Source organism: Grus americana, chromosome 2, assembly GCF_028858705.1.
Source record: "Grus americana isolate bGruAme1 chromosome 2, bGruAme1.mat, whole genome shotgun sequence".
NCBI lineage: Eukaryota > Metazoa > Chordata > Aves > Gruiformes > Gruidae > Grus > Grus americana.
This window is the reverse complement of record NC_072853.1, coordinates 29,013,509-29,031,506: the sequence shown is the minus strand read 5'-3', so window position 1 is coordinate 29,031,506 and position 17,998 is coordinate 29,013,509. Positions and strand designations below refer to the sequence as shown.

Here is a 17,998-nt window from a genome sequence, read left to right as displayed (position 1 = left end):
CTGGTCACCTCTCACAGATGGCATAAAGCATACATGAAAATGGTATGCAGTGGCTGGCATCAAAAATGATAGGTCTCTGCTGTTACACCATTGCACTCGTGACCAGGTGAGTAGACACAAGATGCAGATAAGGAGTTCATGATGGTCACTGCTGGCTGTACCACGTCATTTTCATAAAAGGCTTAAACGATGGCAGTGTCAATGGATGGCAGAGACTTCAATAATCTGAAGTGAGCAACTTGGAGCATTGTGTTGGGGGACTGGACAATAAACAAGATTTAGTGAAAGATATACATCAAGTTCCTCAACTGTTCATAGGAGGTTTTAAGGAAGTGCTCCCTTTTCACCGAAGACACAAAAAGCTGCATTTCCTAGTGACAGACTGTAAAAAGTTGTGTGTGGTTAAATGAGATAGACAACAAAATTTTCTTCTTTTCTCTGCAGAGTGAACAAATAATTTCTCACTTGTCTGACAAAAGCATATAACATTAAATATTACCTTAATTAGTCAGGAAACATGTCAGGGCACAGTGAAAAAAGGGGGTGGAGGGGAATCGGAAGTTTGATCATGTTTATCAATTTACTTAAAGAAATAACATGAGATGATCCATCCAAAGGTCATAAATTTCTATTATATCAAACACTTCAGGACTGAGATATGGAGATAAAGATACATGGCTGTAATATAGACTAATAGAGGTAAAATCTTCTTTGTCTTTCAGTATTTCATCCAGTGGAGTTCTTCAAATGACAGATAACTTTTTGGATCTAATTTCAAAAAATAAATGTAAGAACATCTCATTGTGACAAGTTTTGCACAAGTTTTGCATCAAGCTGGTGTTAGTTTGACTAAATCTGTCTCAAAAGATTTTTGATTGCAGATAAATAATGTGCTCTCTACATATATTTGTAGTCAGGTTTAGAGTAACTATACTGAGGAGCCTTTTGACTGACTGCTCTCTTATGGGTTATGACACCACATATAGAATTCAGTGGACTTTCTACAGCTTTACAGGTATCCTTATCAGAGATCAGTAATATTTTCAAAGCTATCACCAGCTTTCTGATACTATCTCTTCTTTTTCTATTGTTGATTACGTAGCAGTTAGTTACATGCAATTTTAGTGGTGTCAGTGGTCCTTGGCTCTTTCCCTTTATGATAAACTGGTTTTGTACTTGCAATTATAAACCAAAATGTTCTCATTCATTTTCTTATATTCTTCTGAAAATGAAAAATGGAAATGTGCTTATGCTGCTTTTTCTGTGTTTGTCTGCAGCCTTTGGCCAAAAAAACTAGTTGGCTTTTCTGTGGATCCTAGAAGTTATGGAAAGAAAGTTCATGACTAATTTAAGTTTCCTTTGAGAAAGATTTCAGTAGGGTGTCCTTTAAATCTGTTTTTGTCATCACTGTGACCCAAGGTCTACCACCTTCAAAGGAATGCATATTGATATCAGATGATGACCTGTGTATCTTGAACGTTGAGAAGAGAGATACTTGATCTATCCTATAAAATGGTTTTCAACCAGACACAGTAAGACAGCTCTGTGGATGAATTGACAAGAGATGTCTGCGTGGTTTTAGAAACACAGAGAAGATGGATGTTAGGCCTATACTTAGTTAACAATGTTTTACCAAATGCATTACATAGAGTAAGAGCTGGGAATAGATTATTTGCATCATCACACATTCCTTCAATTCTTGATTCCTATTCAAGATTAAATTTTCTTATGTATAACAATCATCTCAGGTATTTCTGTGAGCTGTGTGAGCATTGACAGTGGCTATCCTGAAAGACTTTTTAAATAGTTTTCATCTACCTCATGATGCATGGCCAGAGTTCATAGCACTTTATCATATGAGGTAAAACACAGCCATGTAAATACAAGCCACGGCCTTGAAGGTGTGAACTGTGGTTGTCATGATCGTTTAAAACAGCACTGTAGGTTGCTGATGACGTCTTCTGAATACACGCCATCACATGTACCATTTCCTAGCCTATATAACTCTACTTACATCCAAGCAGACAAACTGCTTGGAGCTGACTCCAACACGGTGCTCCCGTACGATACGAAGATGATCAGTATGTGAGCACTGACAATTTTGTGGCAATAGCCAAGAATAGCATATACAGTATGTGCATCTCTGGTTAGATTCATTGTATGCCTAAATATTGGGCTGTGCATTTCAAGCAGAATATATCAGTTGTACAACAGTACTTTTTGAGCTATATTTAATATAATGTAATTGTGAACACTGACAAAGAGTGTTGTAAATCATCATATGGAAAACCCTACTTTCTTTTCTTTGCAGTTTCAAAATTATAGTAAGAGAACACAAATTTCTTCACACCTTATAAATGAGTTAGCACTGATTGTTTGCTGACCCTAAGCACTCTCAGCTTCCACAAGGCAAATGATTTTACGTATAGCATGAATATGAATGTAGACTGGGTGTTAAACTATGCCAACACATCAGGATCGAAATCTGGATTAGAAACATCATTTTCTGCCTTAACACACTACTCTTTGCAAGTGATGAACCCATCTGGGCATGCACCGATGGGCAGTTACACTGTTCTGGTGCTGGTGGGTAAGTAATATAATACTTCACTCTTCAAACTCTGTTGTCAGATTGTTAAGGGCTAACCAGCTACTTCAGGAAGGTATTTCATCCCAGCCTTCTGTTGCTAATTCCACTTCCCAGAAAGCCAGTTCCCAGAATGATGGATGATCTAGGACACATGCATGGCATAGAATGAAAGTGATTATTCCCCATGTTAGTGCCAGATGGCAAGATGGAGAGAATGTTCAGTATATATTTTACTGCAATAGCAAAAAAAAAAAAAAAAAAGAAGACATGAAAGGCTATGAATTAAGATATGCCAATAGCTCGCCAAGGAGATTAATGTTGTAGCTATAAAAAGGATGTGATACAATTTCATAGGGTAGAAATTACTATTAACTAAACAGAAAGCTTTGGTTTATGCAGTGGCTATTATAATTATCATCTGTAGACCATGTCATTCTACAGAAGCAGAAGAAACTAAGTTGTATGACTGGAAAGCTTTGTGCCATCATAAATGGCTGGCATGTGTAATGATTATTGTTTATGTAGTTTTACTGTGACAGCAAGTAGCACTACGCTGCATGCACATCCAAGCGTAGAAAATTGTCTTTAGCATGCTAGTTTACATCAGCATTTCTTCATTTATGTCTTCTTTGCCTCTAAAATTTATTTCATCTATACTGTGGGCAGACCAGAGCATTACTTAAGGCTAGCTCCAAAGGGCAAACGTACTTTATACACCTCTCACAGAATGTCATCTCTATATGTATATCATATGACACAATGGGTAGCTGCAACTGCAAATGTTAATAAACTGACTATAATTTGTAGGTGATATGTTAAAGCTTATGTATACTGGGAAACAAGATCTGTTCATGATGTATGTGTTTAAAGTTGTCTACATGCTTCTTTGAAATACATTTTGATTTTAGGAACAGATGCTTGCTGTGGTCACATACTGATGATCCTTCAAAATATGACCTCCTGATTATCACTGGGCTTTCCTAGTTAGAAACAAACATCAAATAATGCCACATCATACAAAATCTATGCTGCTTAGATCAAGCGCCAAATGGAGCCAGTCTGCAACACGTGATGGTATGCTTTTGACACCATTTTCAGTATCTATGGCACTGATAACAAAGTCTTTCTCTATCAATCTCTGACATCTCAGATGGCAAGTCACAAGAATGGGTTACACAGATTTGACTCACACATTACATTTTTCCAGGAGAATAGTGGCAGACAATTCATTGATTTACATGCATAAATCAAAAATGAATATTATGAGTATATGATTCATTTGCACCTGATTTTGTAACTGACATATGTTTAAATGGTCTTATCTTATGTGAACCACTCTGTCTGCAGTCTGTGTAGAGTGAGCTAAGGAAGTACGCTTAAAGTTACAGTGCTGGTGTATCAGTCACGGCTATACCATTGTATTCAATAACAGGTTATCTGTTCCTCAGCTCCCACACAATATTATTTGATTTACAGCATAGCTGAACACCTAAGTAGCCAGTGACATTTGTTCCCTCCGCTGATAATAATCATTTTCCTTATGGCTCATAGGGCTGCAGTCATCTATTTACACTTCTGGAAATAGAGCTGTCCAAAGACAGTCTTGACAACAACAAAAGGCAACAGGGAGCTATTGTTCTGTAATGGCTGCTTCACATCTCCTACTGGCGTGGTGCACAGCTTCCTCCACCTCTGCAATTGATGATAAAACTTAGGCAATGTTGTAAGATACGGAAGCCAGGACAGAGCAAGCCCCTGAAGTCATACCCTTGCTCCTCAGTGCGGTCATCTTGTGCTATCTCCAATTTAGGCTGCTAATGGTGTGGTGGCTTGCATTTCTACTCTCTTAAAAATGCAGTGCCTGGAATATTCACTGTTCAGTTTGCTATGTGTCTTTTTCAAGGTTTGCCCTAGTGATGGTTCAAATGGAAAAGACTAGAGCAGGAATGTAATGCTTCCATTGCTTATAGGCAGACCTACTTTCTATTCTACACACTTTTTTCTAACCAACAAGCTAGAATTTGATTCTATATAATTTGGTACCAAAAGCTACATTTAATTGACATTAAGATTATGATGTAAGACCCCAAAATAAGTTGAAAATTAAAAAATTAAGCCTTACACTCTGTTCTTAACCCACAGTGCTAATGGCACAGGAGTCTTGACCAAACAACTGGGGAGGTGAAGTACACTTCTAAGAAAAAGTGTAAGTAAGTCTGCCCCTTATGTTTGAATCTATTAGCTTCTGTTATTTTCATTCACAAAATTAGCCTTAAAAAATCTTTTTCTTTAATTATCCCCTCCCTTTTCCCCGCTTTGAAAGAAGAAAAAGAACAAAAGTTCATAGGAAGATATAAAATATGTATTATATTTATTCAGGAGACTTGAAAGGGCTCCTTTGGAGCCATTTGAGTCTCTCCATCCCAGCCTATCCAGTAAATATACAGTTACATAGTTTTTTAAATGTATTTTTTGATAAAAATTAATTTGTGTCTACAGTCAATAACCTTTTCATAGGTTTACACATTAAAAGGCCAGAGGAAACACTGCCATCATCTACCCTGGCCTCCTGCATCATACAGTTCCATAGTACTCTGAAGATACACAACCCTGTATAGTCAGCTTGATAGACTGTAACTAATTAACACAATGCATATTCAATTTTGTATTGTTCCACAGTACAGATCATGACAATAGCAATATGGAAATGTTTATTAAAAACTTTATGAAAAAAGTTATGGCACATGAGCAGGAACCCAGATTGCAGAACTGAAAATATTTTCAATTTGTTTTTTCTTAATTCTCATAATTATAGGCCCTGGTAGGAAAACAACTATTCAAAAAGGAACATTGTCCTAGAACTTTTACTCACTTGAGTTCAAAACTAAATCAGGCTACATCACTAATTTACTCTGAACTACTATAATTTGAAATCTGCCATATGTATGTGGGAATTACAGTGACCACAATTGCTCCTACATCTTTTACTTAAATCAAACCTTTATGACTGTGTTATAACCTACTGAAAATAGGAGTATGTAATAGAAATGCTGACACGATCTTGCTCTGCATGACATAAACATGCCAATATAATATTATTTTTTCTCCTTCTCTCTGTATATAATATATATGCACTTTTAAGTAAAAGAAAATAGATTAAACAATCAACTTATCATGTATTCATGTATCTATGATGTACCACATACCAAGCACTAGACTTATCACACTTACCTTCCTGCATAATTAAAGTTAAATTCTCCAAATACAAACGTTTTTGTTACCTTATCAAAGAACAACAGTCAACATGCTCAGCACTTCATTACTGTCAGGGAAACAGTTGCACAAAAAGTTAAAGCTGCCATGAAAGATATTTTGAAATTGAAACAAAATTTTCAAGTGAATAAAAAACCAGGTGAGATGTTGTTCTGACTTAAAGATAATATAAAATAAGTTCTCCTGCTGTAGAGAAAAAACAAATGCAGAATACGTAGTGCTGTTAGTATTTTCCACCAACTATCAACGGGACGAAATTGGAACAGCAACATGAATCATTTTGTTCTGTCTGTAGCAGAACATAAAGTTATAGTAGCTTGTTAACAATAAAAATCTCTCCATGGATTAAAATATGCATGTATGTGTATGTGTGTGCTTGTGTGCATGATAAGTTTACAGACACACACACACACATTTTAATATATATGGCAAACAGGTATAGAATTCTGAATTCATCAAATGAGCTGATGTGCAGTAAATATCCTATGTTACTTAATTGTCAATTAATCTATATTTTCAGCAACAACTGAATTGGATTTACTAAATAATGCTATGGGATGATACTGGTGCACTTCTAACCTACAGTATGCAGTACCTCTACAAAACATCTCCAAAATGCCATCTGCATTGCATATTTGTTGTAAAACTATATCTTTTACTATTCTTCATTTTTGTTAGCCGTACATATGTATATCTGTTTATGCTCTAAGAAATAAGTTTGCAATGCTTTATAGCATGCCACATGTTCATAAAATAAGTCCTCAAATCAATATAAAATCATGTAATTGAACAAAAAGGCATACTATTTTTCATGCTATGCTCAATATAAATATAAATTCAAGGCAGTCAAGCTATCCATTACCAAAATAATAATAACCATAATATATATGTATATATACCTACACTCTCCAAAAAATGATCCAGTTATGTGGATTAAGAAATCAGTAAGAAATTGGTTGAATGTAGTATAAAAGTCTCATTTTATGTAAAAGCCAATACTGGCCATTTCAAGTATTTTAATACTTTTCTATAACCTTTTCATTAATAACTAGCTATTTGTAGAAATGATAATTTTATACTGAAAATTGTATTCAAGTTAAATAAAAAGTAACTTCTACTGTAGTTCATTTTTAGAGTGTGCATGTATACATAGCAAAATACCCTTCTACAGTTCTATCATAAATATTTTAGTTTATGTCAGTTCTTTTCTAAGAAAACACTTCAACATTTTTTTCTCAAATTTTGGATAATGTATATCAGGCCTTTTAAGAAATAAAACTCATCTTAGTTCATTCGCAACACTAGATTCCCTTCAGTTTGTGCCAGTTTGCAAGTTAAAGGTCAAAGATCCAAGACATAGGACAGTACACTTTAAGGAAATTCGGACAGTGAAGCTGTTCACAGAAGACAATGTTTAACTTGGTAATGACAGTCAACAGGTCAATAATCAAGTTCAAGGCAAGCTGTTCATTGTTGCAAAAGCTACTCCCCTCAAATCCTGGCTTTCATAAAAAACCAGGTGTCTGACTTTTGGGGTGCATCATTCTGACCATCTTTAATAAGTTCACAGCCCAGTGACTGTAAAGCCTATCACTGCAAGAAGCAGCTCCTAAAATCAATAAAGAGGTCTGTCAGTTGCTGACTTTTCTCTAGGAAAAAAATATTGATACAAACCTGCTCTGCAGGTCACATGAAAATGACAATACTGCTGTTAGCACAAATTACACAGAATGACAAAATGCTTTGGTGGTCCCTTGGCTCTGCCAGTGACATCATATTCGGCTGAAGGCCAGAAATTTGACTAACCCTTTGAGAACTATGGTGAACATGCAAAGGGGTAACACACCGGAGGATACTCATGCAATATCAGAGTCATCGTTTTAGCTTTCCTTTGAAACTGTAACTCTACCTCTGCAGAGGCAAATTGAATTATCATGCAACATAGTTTAAAAGAGAAATTCAAGATGCTTAAGATAAAAGGCTAAGCTATAAAAGTGTCGCCAGTTCAGAAAAATTCTTGGTAAGTGGTAGAAGTTATTAAAATAGGTTTGGTTCCTTTAACCAGAGTAGCTGGTAAATATATTTTGTTTTCTATTTATGTTACAAATGCTTTTCTATCAATAATGCAAATAATTAAAAACACTCACTTGCAGTCACAGGAAATCTGTTTTGAAAAACTGATTTTCTTTTAAAACCTGTATTACCCAAACACAATCCTATAATTTAATGACACCAAGATTAACATCCACCAGACTCTGAAAACGGATGCAATAGTTCTCAAAGGGTTACACCACCAATGTAATACCAGTGTCAAGTTTCTCTATAGCATGACTGTTGCTTTAGTTCATTGAAATCCACTTCAGAGACACACTGCTTTTTTACCATGCTTTGGAATGAGTGCTCCTGACAGACCTATGAAAGGCCTGGGGCAGTTGGCTTGGTACAGCTTGGGAAAGATTATGCAGGAAAACCAACCAAAAATCAAACAAACCAATAAAAAGGTTCTGCTTGAATATAGTAGTGAATATAAATGAGTTTAAAACATCGAGGACATAGCCCAGAGCAGCTGTAAAAAACACAAAATGAATGTATTATTAAGGCTGTTACTATATTGCAGATATTTTGGCCCCTTGTTTGTTGGAAAATGGCTGTCCGAACAGTCTGAAGTCCTGCGTGTCATCCGAGTCTCCCACCTGACAAAACTGGAAGTAGGAGTATAGGACTTTATCCGTAGCAGACAGAAAGCAATCCTCTTTGGAGACAAAGCTGTTTTGGGTCTTCTCACTTTTCTGAAAGTTCCATTGTGGGTTGTTGTGTTTTTCTAAAAAAATTTACTTTCAGCAAAAAATTTTTCAAAGGGGAACAGGCCTTAAGGGAAAAATGTAGAAACATTGGAGATTTTTTTTTTCCTCTTTGTTAGTTAATCCTGATAGTTTATCGGGCATTGAGCGCGCAGAGGAAAGGCCTAGAATCGAATGACAAAGAAAGACAAAGGACTGAAGAAACAGCAGATACTGTGTATCATGGAAGCTTCCCAGCTGAGCGAATCGCCACTCATGCGCAGGACAGGCAACCCCCTGGGTTTTAAAGATCAGCTTTGTTTCAGACTGACAGATGCCCGCTCCTAGCTAGGAAACTGCATAACAGCTCTTGTGTTGAATCTCAAGTTACCACAAACTCCTGGGAGAGAAAGAAAAAAACCAAAACTCTACATCACACCCACTCTTGCATAGAGCGTTTGCAGTACAGTATGTGGCGGGGTGTTCCTTTCCTTTTGAACTGGAACACAGTGTAAACCAAGACAAGGAGGCACAAGGCCAGGATGCAGGGAATGACGATGGCTATGGCTTTCACAGTGCTGGCTGTGTTGTCCAGTTTGATGACAATGTCAACGTCATCTTGAGGGCTGTGTCGGTCTTTATCTCGATCTGTTGGTCCATCACAACCCATAAAATCCTTGAGAATGGATCTAGGATAGCCAGGTTCCACCCGGAGCATCTGGTTATTGAATTTCCAGTACTCTTTTCCTTTGTAGAAATACGTGAAGCCTGAGGAAGAAAATTGCAATTATTCATGATCATATCAGATCAAATCATGTCATCAACACACCATGACCAAAACTACTAGTATCAAATTATTTTGTAATCAAAAAATTAAAAAGATGTAAGCAATAGGTCTTTTGAATCTTCTTTACAAATTTTGTTTCTTTACTGTCTCTAGAAAATCTAACATCGGGGTGGCTTTTATAATTGAATAAACTGGGATTTTATTGTCTTCCATTACTACAAAAAATAAAGGAGTTCCATAGAATATGATCTTTGACAGACCAGGGTCTAGCTGATTTGTTCATTCGCTGAAAACCCAACCACAGTTGGAATCCTCAGGGCCAGGACTTTGAAGCATCACCACCTCTTCAAGATGGGAAGTCTACTGAAACAAATTGCAATGTTATGCTAGCCAGAAATGAGAACTGACTCTCTTTAATGTCACATGGCATACTGCTCTACTTCAGAAGAAGAAAACTGGAGGAAATAACAGCAGCTTTGCCAAGAGAAAACAGGTGTAACCAGATTTAAGTTTTCTGAAAGAGCTGGTATTTGATCATTCAGGTGCAATCCAATGTTATTACTAAACATGTTTAAATGGAAAAAAAAAACCAACCCACTTGACTCCCTGCCAAAAATCTACATTACTTTATTATCCCAGCTGAAAAATGGCATTGATCTGGCAAGAAACAAACCTTCAGGATGGGAGAACTTCCTCCTACTGTTTATGAACTGAATGCAAACAGCTGTATTTTTTATTATCTTTACTTTATAGACCTCAGCTTATTTTCTGCAGTACTAAAGGCCAATAAGAATACTAAGACAATCGGGCACTATTTGTCATTTCAACAAGGCTTCCTAAAAAGATCAGTAACTGGCTATCTGGACTTAATATTGGTAATCACCTATTCAAATAGCAGTTAGTTTCTTTCAATTCTAAAAAAAATAAAAATTAAAAAAAGAAAATTACTTGATTGATAGTACATTTTTCAGCTCCAACTATGTAAAAAAATCTTCATCATCTATTGGCACTTTTCGGAATATTTAGAATACTTGAACATTCTTCTACATTAACTATGTAATTTAATGTGGCCTTCCCAGCAACTAAAAAGATACTATTTTCCTTTCCTTAATCCCTTGCAGTTTTATTATCTGAGAAGGTACACGTGCATCTATAGAAAGGTATAATACTGGTTAAAAAGAAAAAAGAAAAGAAAAACACAGAGCTATGTGAAAATAGTAATTAGGAGGCTTGTTCACAAAATGTCTTTTATTCTGACTGGAACAAAACTAAAAAGAGGACTTTAAATATAATGAAGTTTTAAAATTTTAGCATATAAAAAGTTCCTTAAAGCAATCTGTAGTGTAAATTAAAAATATTATCAAATGCAAAATTTCAGTATTTTGAGCTACAGGTTACTCTACCTTTGCATTTCATATAACAACATGTGTGTAAGAAAGTACTGTCCATACTGGTCTTGGAAAAATATTTCAAGTGTGGAAATTTGATATATTATCTCGATTGATATTCTAATACCTATATAGAGATCATATACAAATACGACATCTCTAAATTTATATTCTTACATATATATATAGAATACATACATGTGTATATCAGGGGCACATATAAGTCAGAATACTGACATTAGTGTTGTTATTATACATTGAAATATCAAATTAAAATTGTTAAAATCAAAGCAGCAAAGCAATCACCAGCCCCTACAGATCCAGTAAAAATTCTTCAATCAGAGCATATTTTCCACTGGAAAACACCAAAGGTATTTTAAACTTCATTGTTATTTTGCTGAGACAGGAACCAGGATAACAGTCAGTAACAGCTGAAGGATAGCAGTTACAAGCAGAGAAGGGTAATAATAAGAGATCAAGAAGTTTTACTGCTTCTCATGGCAGAATAAGTGACTTCACACAACTATTAAAAGTGATTTCATCTAATCTGCTTGATTTGTTGAGCCTACTTTGGGAGCTGCTCCTTACAATTTTCTAGGTGCTAGTCGCTGAGAGTAGTGAGTGCAATGCCTGACCCAAACAGTATGAAAGGACTTAGCAATCACTAACATTTCAAATAGTAACTCAAATTAGGAGTGGTAGTAAGCATAAGGAAAAAAAAAAAAAAAAAAGCTCAACGGGCACATAAAGTAGACTAGCTTTTCTCTTTCTTCTGTTTCTTCTCTCTAAAAATTGCTTCACCATCGACTTTAGCAGAATTTCTGGTTGGGAGGTGAGATTTTCTATGATGCTCTAAAGGCAGAAAGAAAGATTTCTCCAATCTGAAGAACTTTGTATGATCTCAGATTCCATGGAGCAATAGAAAGGAAATTTCTTCTTCACCTCCTAAGAGTTTCCACCGCAGCATTAGAAACCAAATCACATTATGGGAAGTAGCAGGGACACTTTCAAAGATGTTACCTGTACCTTACCAAGCTTCTAGGACACCGAGTCAGGATGCTGACTAGAGTAGGAAATTGTTTTTTCTCATCTTTCCTAGCCTCTTACTGCAAGACTACCCTAAATTTTTGTGGACAGTGAAGAAAACCCCTTTATGATCAAACATATTGCAGGTTTTCGTTTGCATGGTTTACACAACAGAAAGACAAGGGAAAGAAAAAAGTATTCTTTAAAATGAAATGGATTAACTGGAATACGTGCTTTCAGATGTTCCCTTAAAATCTATATAGTAAAACTTCCTTGTCAGCTCTGCTTCTGCCCAAAGAAAGGAAAACCATTTCAGGCAAAATGTAATCAACTTCTTTCCAATGAAGCTGTGGTACTTCTTATTTACATCAGCTTTTGTTTCTTTCTCTCCTCATACAAACAACAGTGGACTTGTGAACTGTTTCTTAAGATGTCTATTTTCTTGATTTCAGAGAAAATGTCTTAGTGGTCTTCTTGGGAACTTTATGGTGTCATTTTCAGTCCTTTCTGTCCTGAGGCCTTTTAGACTTTCTGAGAAGCCCAAGAATGCCTTTTTCCTTCCCCTCCTCCATGATCTCATGTCATGTTTTACCACCCTCCTCATTCAAACAGTCAGACAGACTATCAAAGCCACTGGGGTGAAAAAGAGAAGTGGCTTTGATGAAACCAAGTGTCTTTCCTGCCTTAGGAATGACTGCTCTGCCTCTGCAGTGCTTTCAAACTCACTGGACTGAGTGTTACAGTAAGATAATTTTCATTTGTAATGAGAGACACATGTACCTGAGCTCAGTACTTATGATGGGTGGATGAACAAGGAGCTCCTGGGCAAAGTCAAACAAAAAAAGGAAGCTTACAGAGGGTGGAAGCAAGGGCAGGTAGCCTCGGAGGAATACAGAGCAGCCAGGGATCAGGTTAGGAAAGCCAAAGCCCTGATAGAGATTAGTCTGGCCAGGGATGTCAAGGACAACAAGAAAAGTTTCTATAGGTACGTCAGTCATAAAAGGAGGATGAGGGAAAATGTGGGTCCCCTCCGGAATGAAACAAGCAACCTGGTTACCTGGGATATGGAGAAGGCTGAGGTGCTCAATGACTTTTTTGCCTCAGTCTTCACTGGCAAGTGCTCGAGCCACACTACCCAGGTCACAGAAGGCAAAGGCAGGGACTGGGAGAATGAAGAACCGCCCACTGTAGGAGAAGATCAGGTGAAGCCAACATGGCTTCACTAAGGGCAAATTGTACTTGACAAATTTGGTGGCCTTCTATGATGGGGTTACAGCGTCGGTGGATAAGGGAAGAGCGACAGACATCTACCTGGACCTGTGCAAGGCATTTGACACTGTCCCGCATGACATCCTTGTCTCTAAATTGGAGAGACATGGGTTCGATGGATGGACCCCTCAGTCGATAAGGAATTGGCTGGATGGTCACACTCAGTCATGGTCAACGGCTCAATGTCTAGGTGGAGAACAGTAACAAGTGGCGTTCCTCAGGGGTCGGTACTGGGACAGGCTCTGTTTGTTGGCGACATGGACAGTGGGATTGAGTGCACCATCAGCCAGTTTGCCAACAACACCAAGCTGTGTGGTGTGGTCAACACGCTGGAGGGAAGGGATGCCATCCAGAGGGACCTTGGCAGGCTGGACAGGTGGGCCCATGCGAACCGCATGAAGTTCAACAAGGCCAAGTGCAAGGTCCTGCACGAGGGTCAGTGCAATCCCAAGTACAACTGTAGGCTGGGCGGGGAATGGATTGAAAGCAGCCCTGAGGAGAAGGACTTGGGGGTATTGATTCATGGGAAGCTCAACATGAGCTGGCAGTGTGCGCTTGCAGCCCAGAAAGCCAACCGTGTCCTGGGCTGCATCAAAAGAAGCATGACCAGCAGGTCGAGGGAGGTGATCCTGCCCCTCTACTCCACTCTTGTGAGACCCCACCTGGAGTACTGCGTCCAGCTGTGGGGGCCCCAGTACAGGAGAGACATGGAGCTGTTGGAGAGAGTCCAGAGGAGGGCCACAAAGCTGATCAGAGGGCTGGAGCACCTCTCCTATGAGGACAGGCTGAGAGAGTTGGGATTGTTCAGCCTGGAGAAAAGAAGGCTCTGGGGACATCTAATTGCGGCTTACCAGTACCTGAAGGGGCCTACAGGAAAGCTGGAGATGGACTGTTTATCAGGGAGTGTAGTGACAGGACAAGGGGTAATGGGTTCAAGCTGAAGGAGGGTCGATTTAGGTTAGATGTTAGAAAGAAATTCTTTACTGTTAGAGTGGTGAGGCACTGGCACAGGTTGCCCAGAGAAGCTGTGGATGCCCCCTCCCTGGAAGTGTTCAAGGCCAGGTTGGATGGGGCTTTGGGCAACGTGGTCTAGTGGAGGGTGTCCCTGCTTATGGCAGGGGGGTTGGAACTAGAAGATCTCTGAGGTCCCTTCCAACCCAAACTATTCTATGATTCTATTATTCTATGATGGGGAATGCAATTACGGTAGGAAAAAAACCCAAACACACACATACATACATACATACATAAATATATATATGTTAAATTCCTTTTTAATGCAAATCTTTTAAAATATGCTTGAAAGGTAATGAAGGGAAGAAAGCAGAGATTATATCCATTATGTTTGTTTGTGCATGCATAATGTTTGTTCCCATTTCCACATATATGTATATTTACAAAGTTAGTTATTGAGTGTGATGTATGCAGAATATCATCTTGAGTGACCTACTTTCCAGTTAAAAACAAAACAAATAAAAACAACACAAAAATATTCGGTCTAGCCAAAAGGCCAGATTTCAGAAGGGTTTCTGCTTCTGGATAAAACAGAGACAAAGCAAGGAAGCAATTAAACATATTTCTGAAAAAAAACAAAAACAAAAACAAAAAAAAACCCAGAACCAAAAAACAAAAACCAAACACCAAAACCCCAAACATTTCCATGGTAAATTATTTAATCAAGTTAGAGGTTGAAATAGGAGACTGAAATGGTTTATATAAGGAAAGAAATCTTTTTATCTACTTAGTAAAAGGAAATTAAAATAATATGGCAATATATATGTGCTGTCTGTGAGGTAAACAGAATAAACTCAGAACCTACTAATAAATAAATCATAAATGCCATACAACAATTCTCTAATAATGATAATTGACGACAAATGCATATTTTTATTCCTGTCAAAGGGATCTGAACTCTGTGCGACTGAGGGCTCTGTGGCAGCCTGCCAGCAGCCCCTGGGTAGCACTGAGTTCTCCCAAGATGGAGGAGATTTTGGCTAATCTCATTCTTTGGAGTGTGGCCAGCTGAGATTCTAGGGTCCTGTATGTGATGAGGCATCTTGATACAGGTAACAGCACTTCATACTAACATCCTCATGATCTGCATTTCTGCATCATGGGCTTATGATATTGCCTATTTACATAGATTCTTAGGGATATTTCTGCTTCCCTTTGCTAGTTGTTCAGAATGAAAGTATTATCTTTTAAGCTGTTAAAACAGCCAACACCTTGACAATTCAAAGAGAGATATACTGTGCTTAGGAAGCTTGTTTTAAGAGGTCCAATAATTCAGCAGAGAACAGCAATAATTAAGTGAATTAACACACAAGAAAAAAAGGAATGGAAATTAAGGTTTATGATACTAAATTTGAAAGATTTTTCTCCATTGTGTGAAATGGTACATGCAAACAAACAGCTATCTTCACAACAGCGAGTTCTATAGCAGAAAATATTCTGTTCATAAATCAAGAATCCCTTCGCTACTTAACCTGAATAGTCAATCATGCCTCTACTACTCTACCTTACATAAAGGGTGTTAGTAAAATATTAAATCAGGAATGTGTTTGCTTACCATTTTCTTTGTGGACAAAGGCTCCCTGAGGAGATTCTGGGATACCTTTCCAAATTGTGATTGGTTTGGGATAACCAGGGTCCATGGATCTCATTTCTTCACTGTACCTCCAGTACCTGAATTTTTTTTTTAAAGAATAAAAATAATAAAAAAAAGCAGGTGAGTAACCACCTATTTTTTTTTCCTTCTAATATTTGCTACATTCATTAGGCACAAATCAGAATACTCGATTTTTCTTTTTACTACAAGATTACAAAGAAACCTATTTGCTGACTGGACAATTGTTTCATCTTCAGAAAGAAGATACAAAATTTTTGCACTTTGACAATTGAATGAGCATGCATCACACTTATAATTGCAGCAATTCTGGTGCCTAGGACTTCTGCACAGTGACAAAGAGAGATGCAACATATGCAAAAAAATTACATTAATGTTTTAGATAACATTTTAATAAAAAAAACCCAGTACCTTCAGATTAAAATACTCTCAGTAATTGTAATTTATCTCCTTATATGTATTCATTACAGTAGCTTTTCATTTCATTAACATCAAACAGATACAGTGTAATACAAAATTCAACCTGCTTTTGTGCATTTTTGCCAGCCAGCCCTTCTCCAATTTAAAAAGCTTCAACATGCAAATCCTAGGCGACCTGAACATGTAAGAAGTATTTACACCTGTGATTTTATTTACACTTACAGATAATGTTGATAATTTATTTGTCCTTATGTAGCTGGTTAAATTGCTATGCATATCTTATTATAAACTGGTTCTAAGAATTAACATACTGTATCTCTAGTGTTTCTGTTTATCCTCATATAGTGTTTGGGTGGGTCATTTCATATTTTGATTGGCTCCACTAATTTAGAGCATTTGAATTTAGAGCACAGTTTTCTTGAAGATTTTTTTTTTTCCAAAATCAATTTTATTCATGTGAAAAATTATATAAAAATGCAGCCACTCACCATTTCAGGACATAAAGAGCCTGAGAATATATCACTTTCATTGATAAACTGGTCACTGCTAAAAACTTGACCCTGTTTCTAATTTGAATTCATTTGACTTCAGCTTTTAGAAATCCATGTTATGATCATTCCTGATATATTAAAGAGTCCTTAAGTGGATGATATTTTGTCCCTGTGAAGGTACTTAGACACTGTAATCAATTCACGTCTTAATCTTTTTTAAAAACAAAATGGTCTAAACTCCTCTGTATTTCTCTCTGCGGGACACTTCTTCTGGCTTTAAACTTTCAATGAAATTAAAAGGTGACAGATTTCAAGTGGGTTAAGAATTGGCAAGTTACATTAAAAAACATTTGTATTTACTTTTTCTTTCTTATGCATAAATTATTTTTATAGCCTGATTTCTTAATCTAGTCACATATGCATCAGTAACAAGCCAATAAAGCAATGCTCTTTATTTTGAAATGTAACATCTTTCAGAGTTTACATGGAGAAAGAAACAACATATAGAAGTAGTAAACAAAGCTCTGACATCAATACTACTGCCATCAGTTCTTGCTCATCTTTTGACTCCATGTTTCTTCATCCTTAGTTTGTATATTCTCTTTTCATATGTGCCTGTTCTCTCTTTCCCTGTTTCTTTACACTCAATCTTTGCTAAGCTTAATATTACATTTTCTAATCTCCATTTTTATCTGCATTTCTTCTTGATCAACTATATTACCTTTTCCTACATTTCTCTTTCCCAGAACCCTATTTCCTTCCTGCATACTTCCACTCATTTTCCTGTTTTCTCTTCCAAACTTTTCACCATTTTTAGTTCCTTCTTTTACTAACCTCTGGGTTTTTTTTCCACTAGGCTGCATGATGGAAATAGACAGTCCTATAGGACTTTCAAAAATATTCATTGTCATTAAAAAGTAAGTCTTTGAGGACACACCCAGTGCACAGACAAAAGTCCCAAAACTGTTGCTTTTTCAGCATTGATGAGAAATCCTGTGAGGGAAGGACTGATCATGATACTACCTCAGCAACCTGTGCTGGAATAATGAGCATGTCTACAGGGTAAGAAAAAACCTAGTCTTGATTCTCCTTGGCATGGCAAATGTTCACAAGCAGACTCCCCAGATGATTTGAGCAATTTGAGCTTTACAAATTATATAAATTGTGTTACTGTATCTCAAAGATTGATAGAGTAACAGAGGGAAAATAAATGAAAGTGCACTTCATGGCTTCAGAAAAAGGGAATTTGGAAAATATTTGCTAAAACATGTTCTTCCCTGTATCTAATCCTGTTTATTTAATGTTATTCTGAACTATTGGATGACTAAGCTCTATGAAGAAAAAAATA

At 37.0% G+C, this 17,998-nt stretch overlaps 1 protein-coding gene across 2 annotated transcripts in view; it reads right to left on the bottom strand.

The window, feature by feature from the left end:
* Positions 1-6,531: 6,531 nt before the first annotated feature.
* MMP16 (matrix metallopeptidase 16) overlaps positions 6,532-17,998 on the bottom strand; it is a 185,006-nt gene continuing 173,539 nt past the window's right edge. For both annotated transcript variants that reach the window (XM_054817065.1, XM_054817066.1), the window contains 2 exons: positions 15,683-15,798; positions 6,532-9,411 (listed from right to left, as the gene is read on the bottom strand). In XM_054817065.1, coding sequence (XP_054673040.1) covers positions 9,077-9,411; positions 15,683-15,798 — 451 coding nt within the window. In that variant the 3' untranslated portion in view covers positions 6,532-9,076. The remainder of the gene's footprint in view (positions 9,412-15,682; positions 15,799-17,998) is intronic.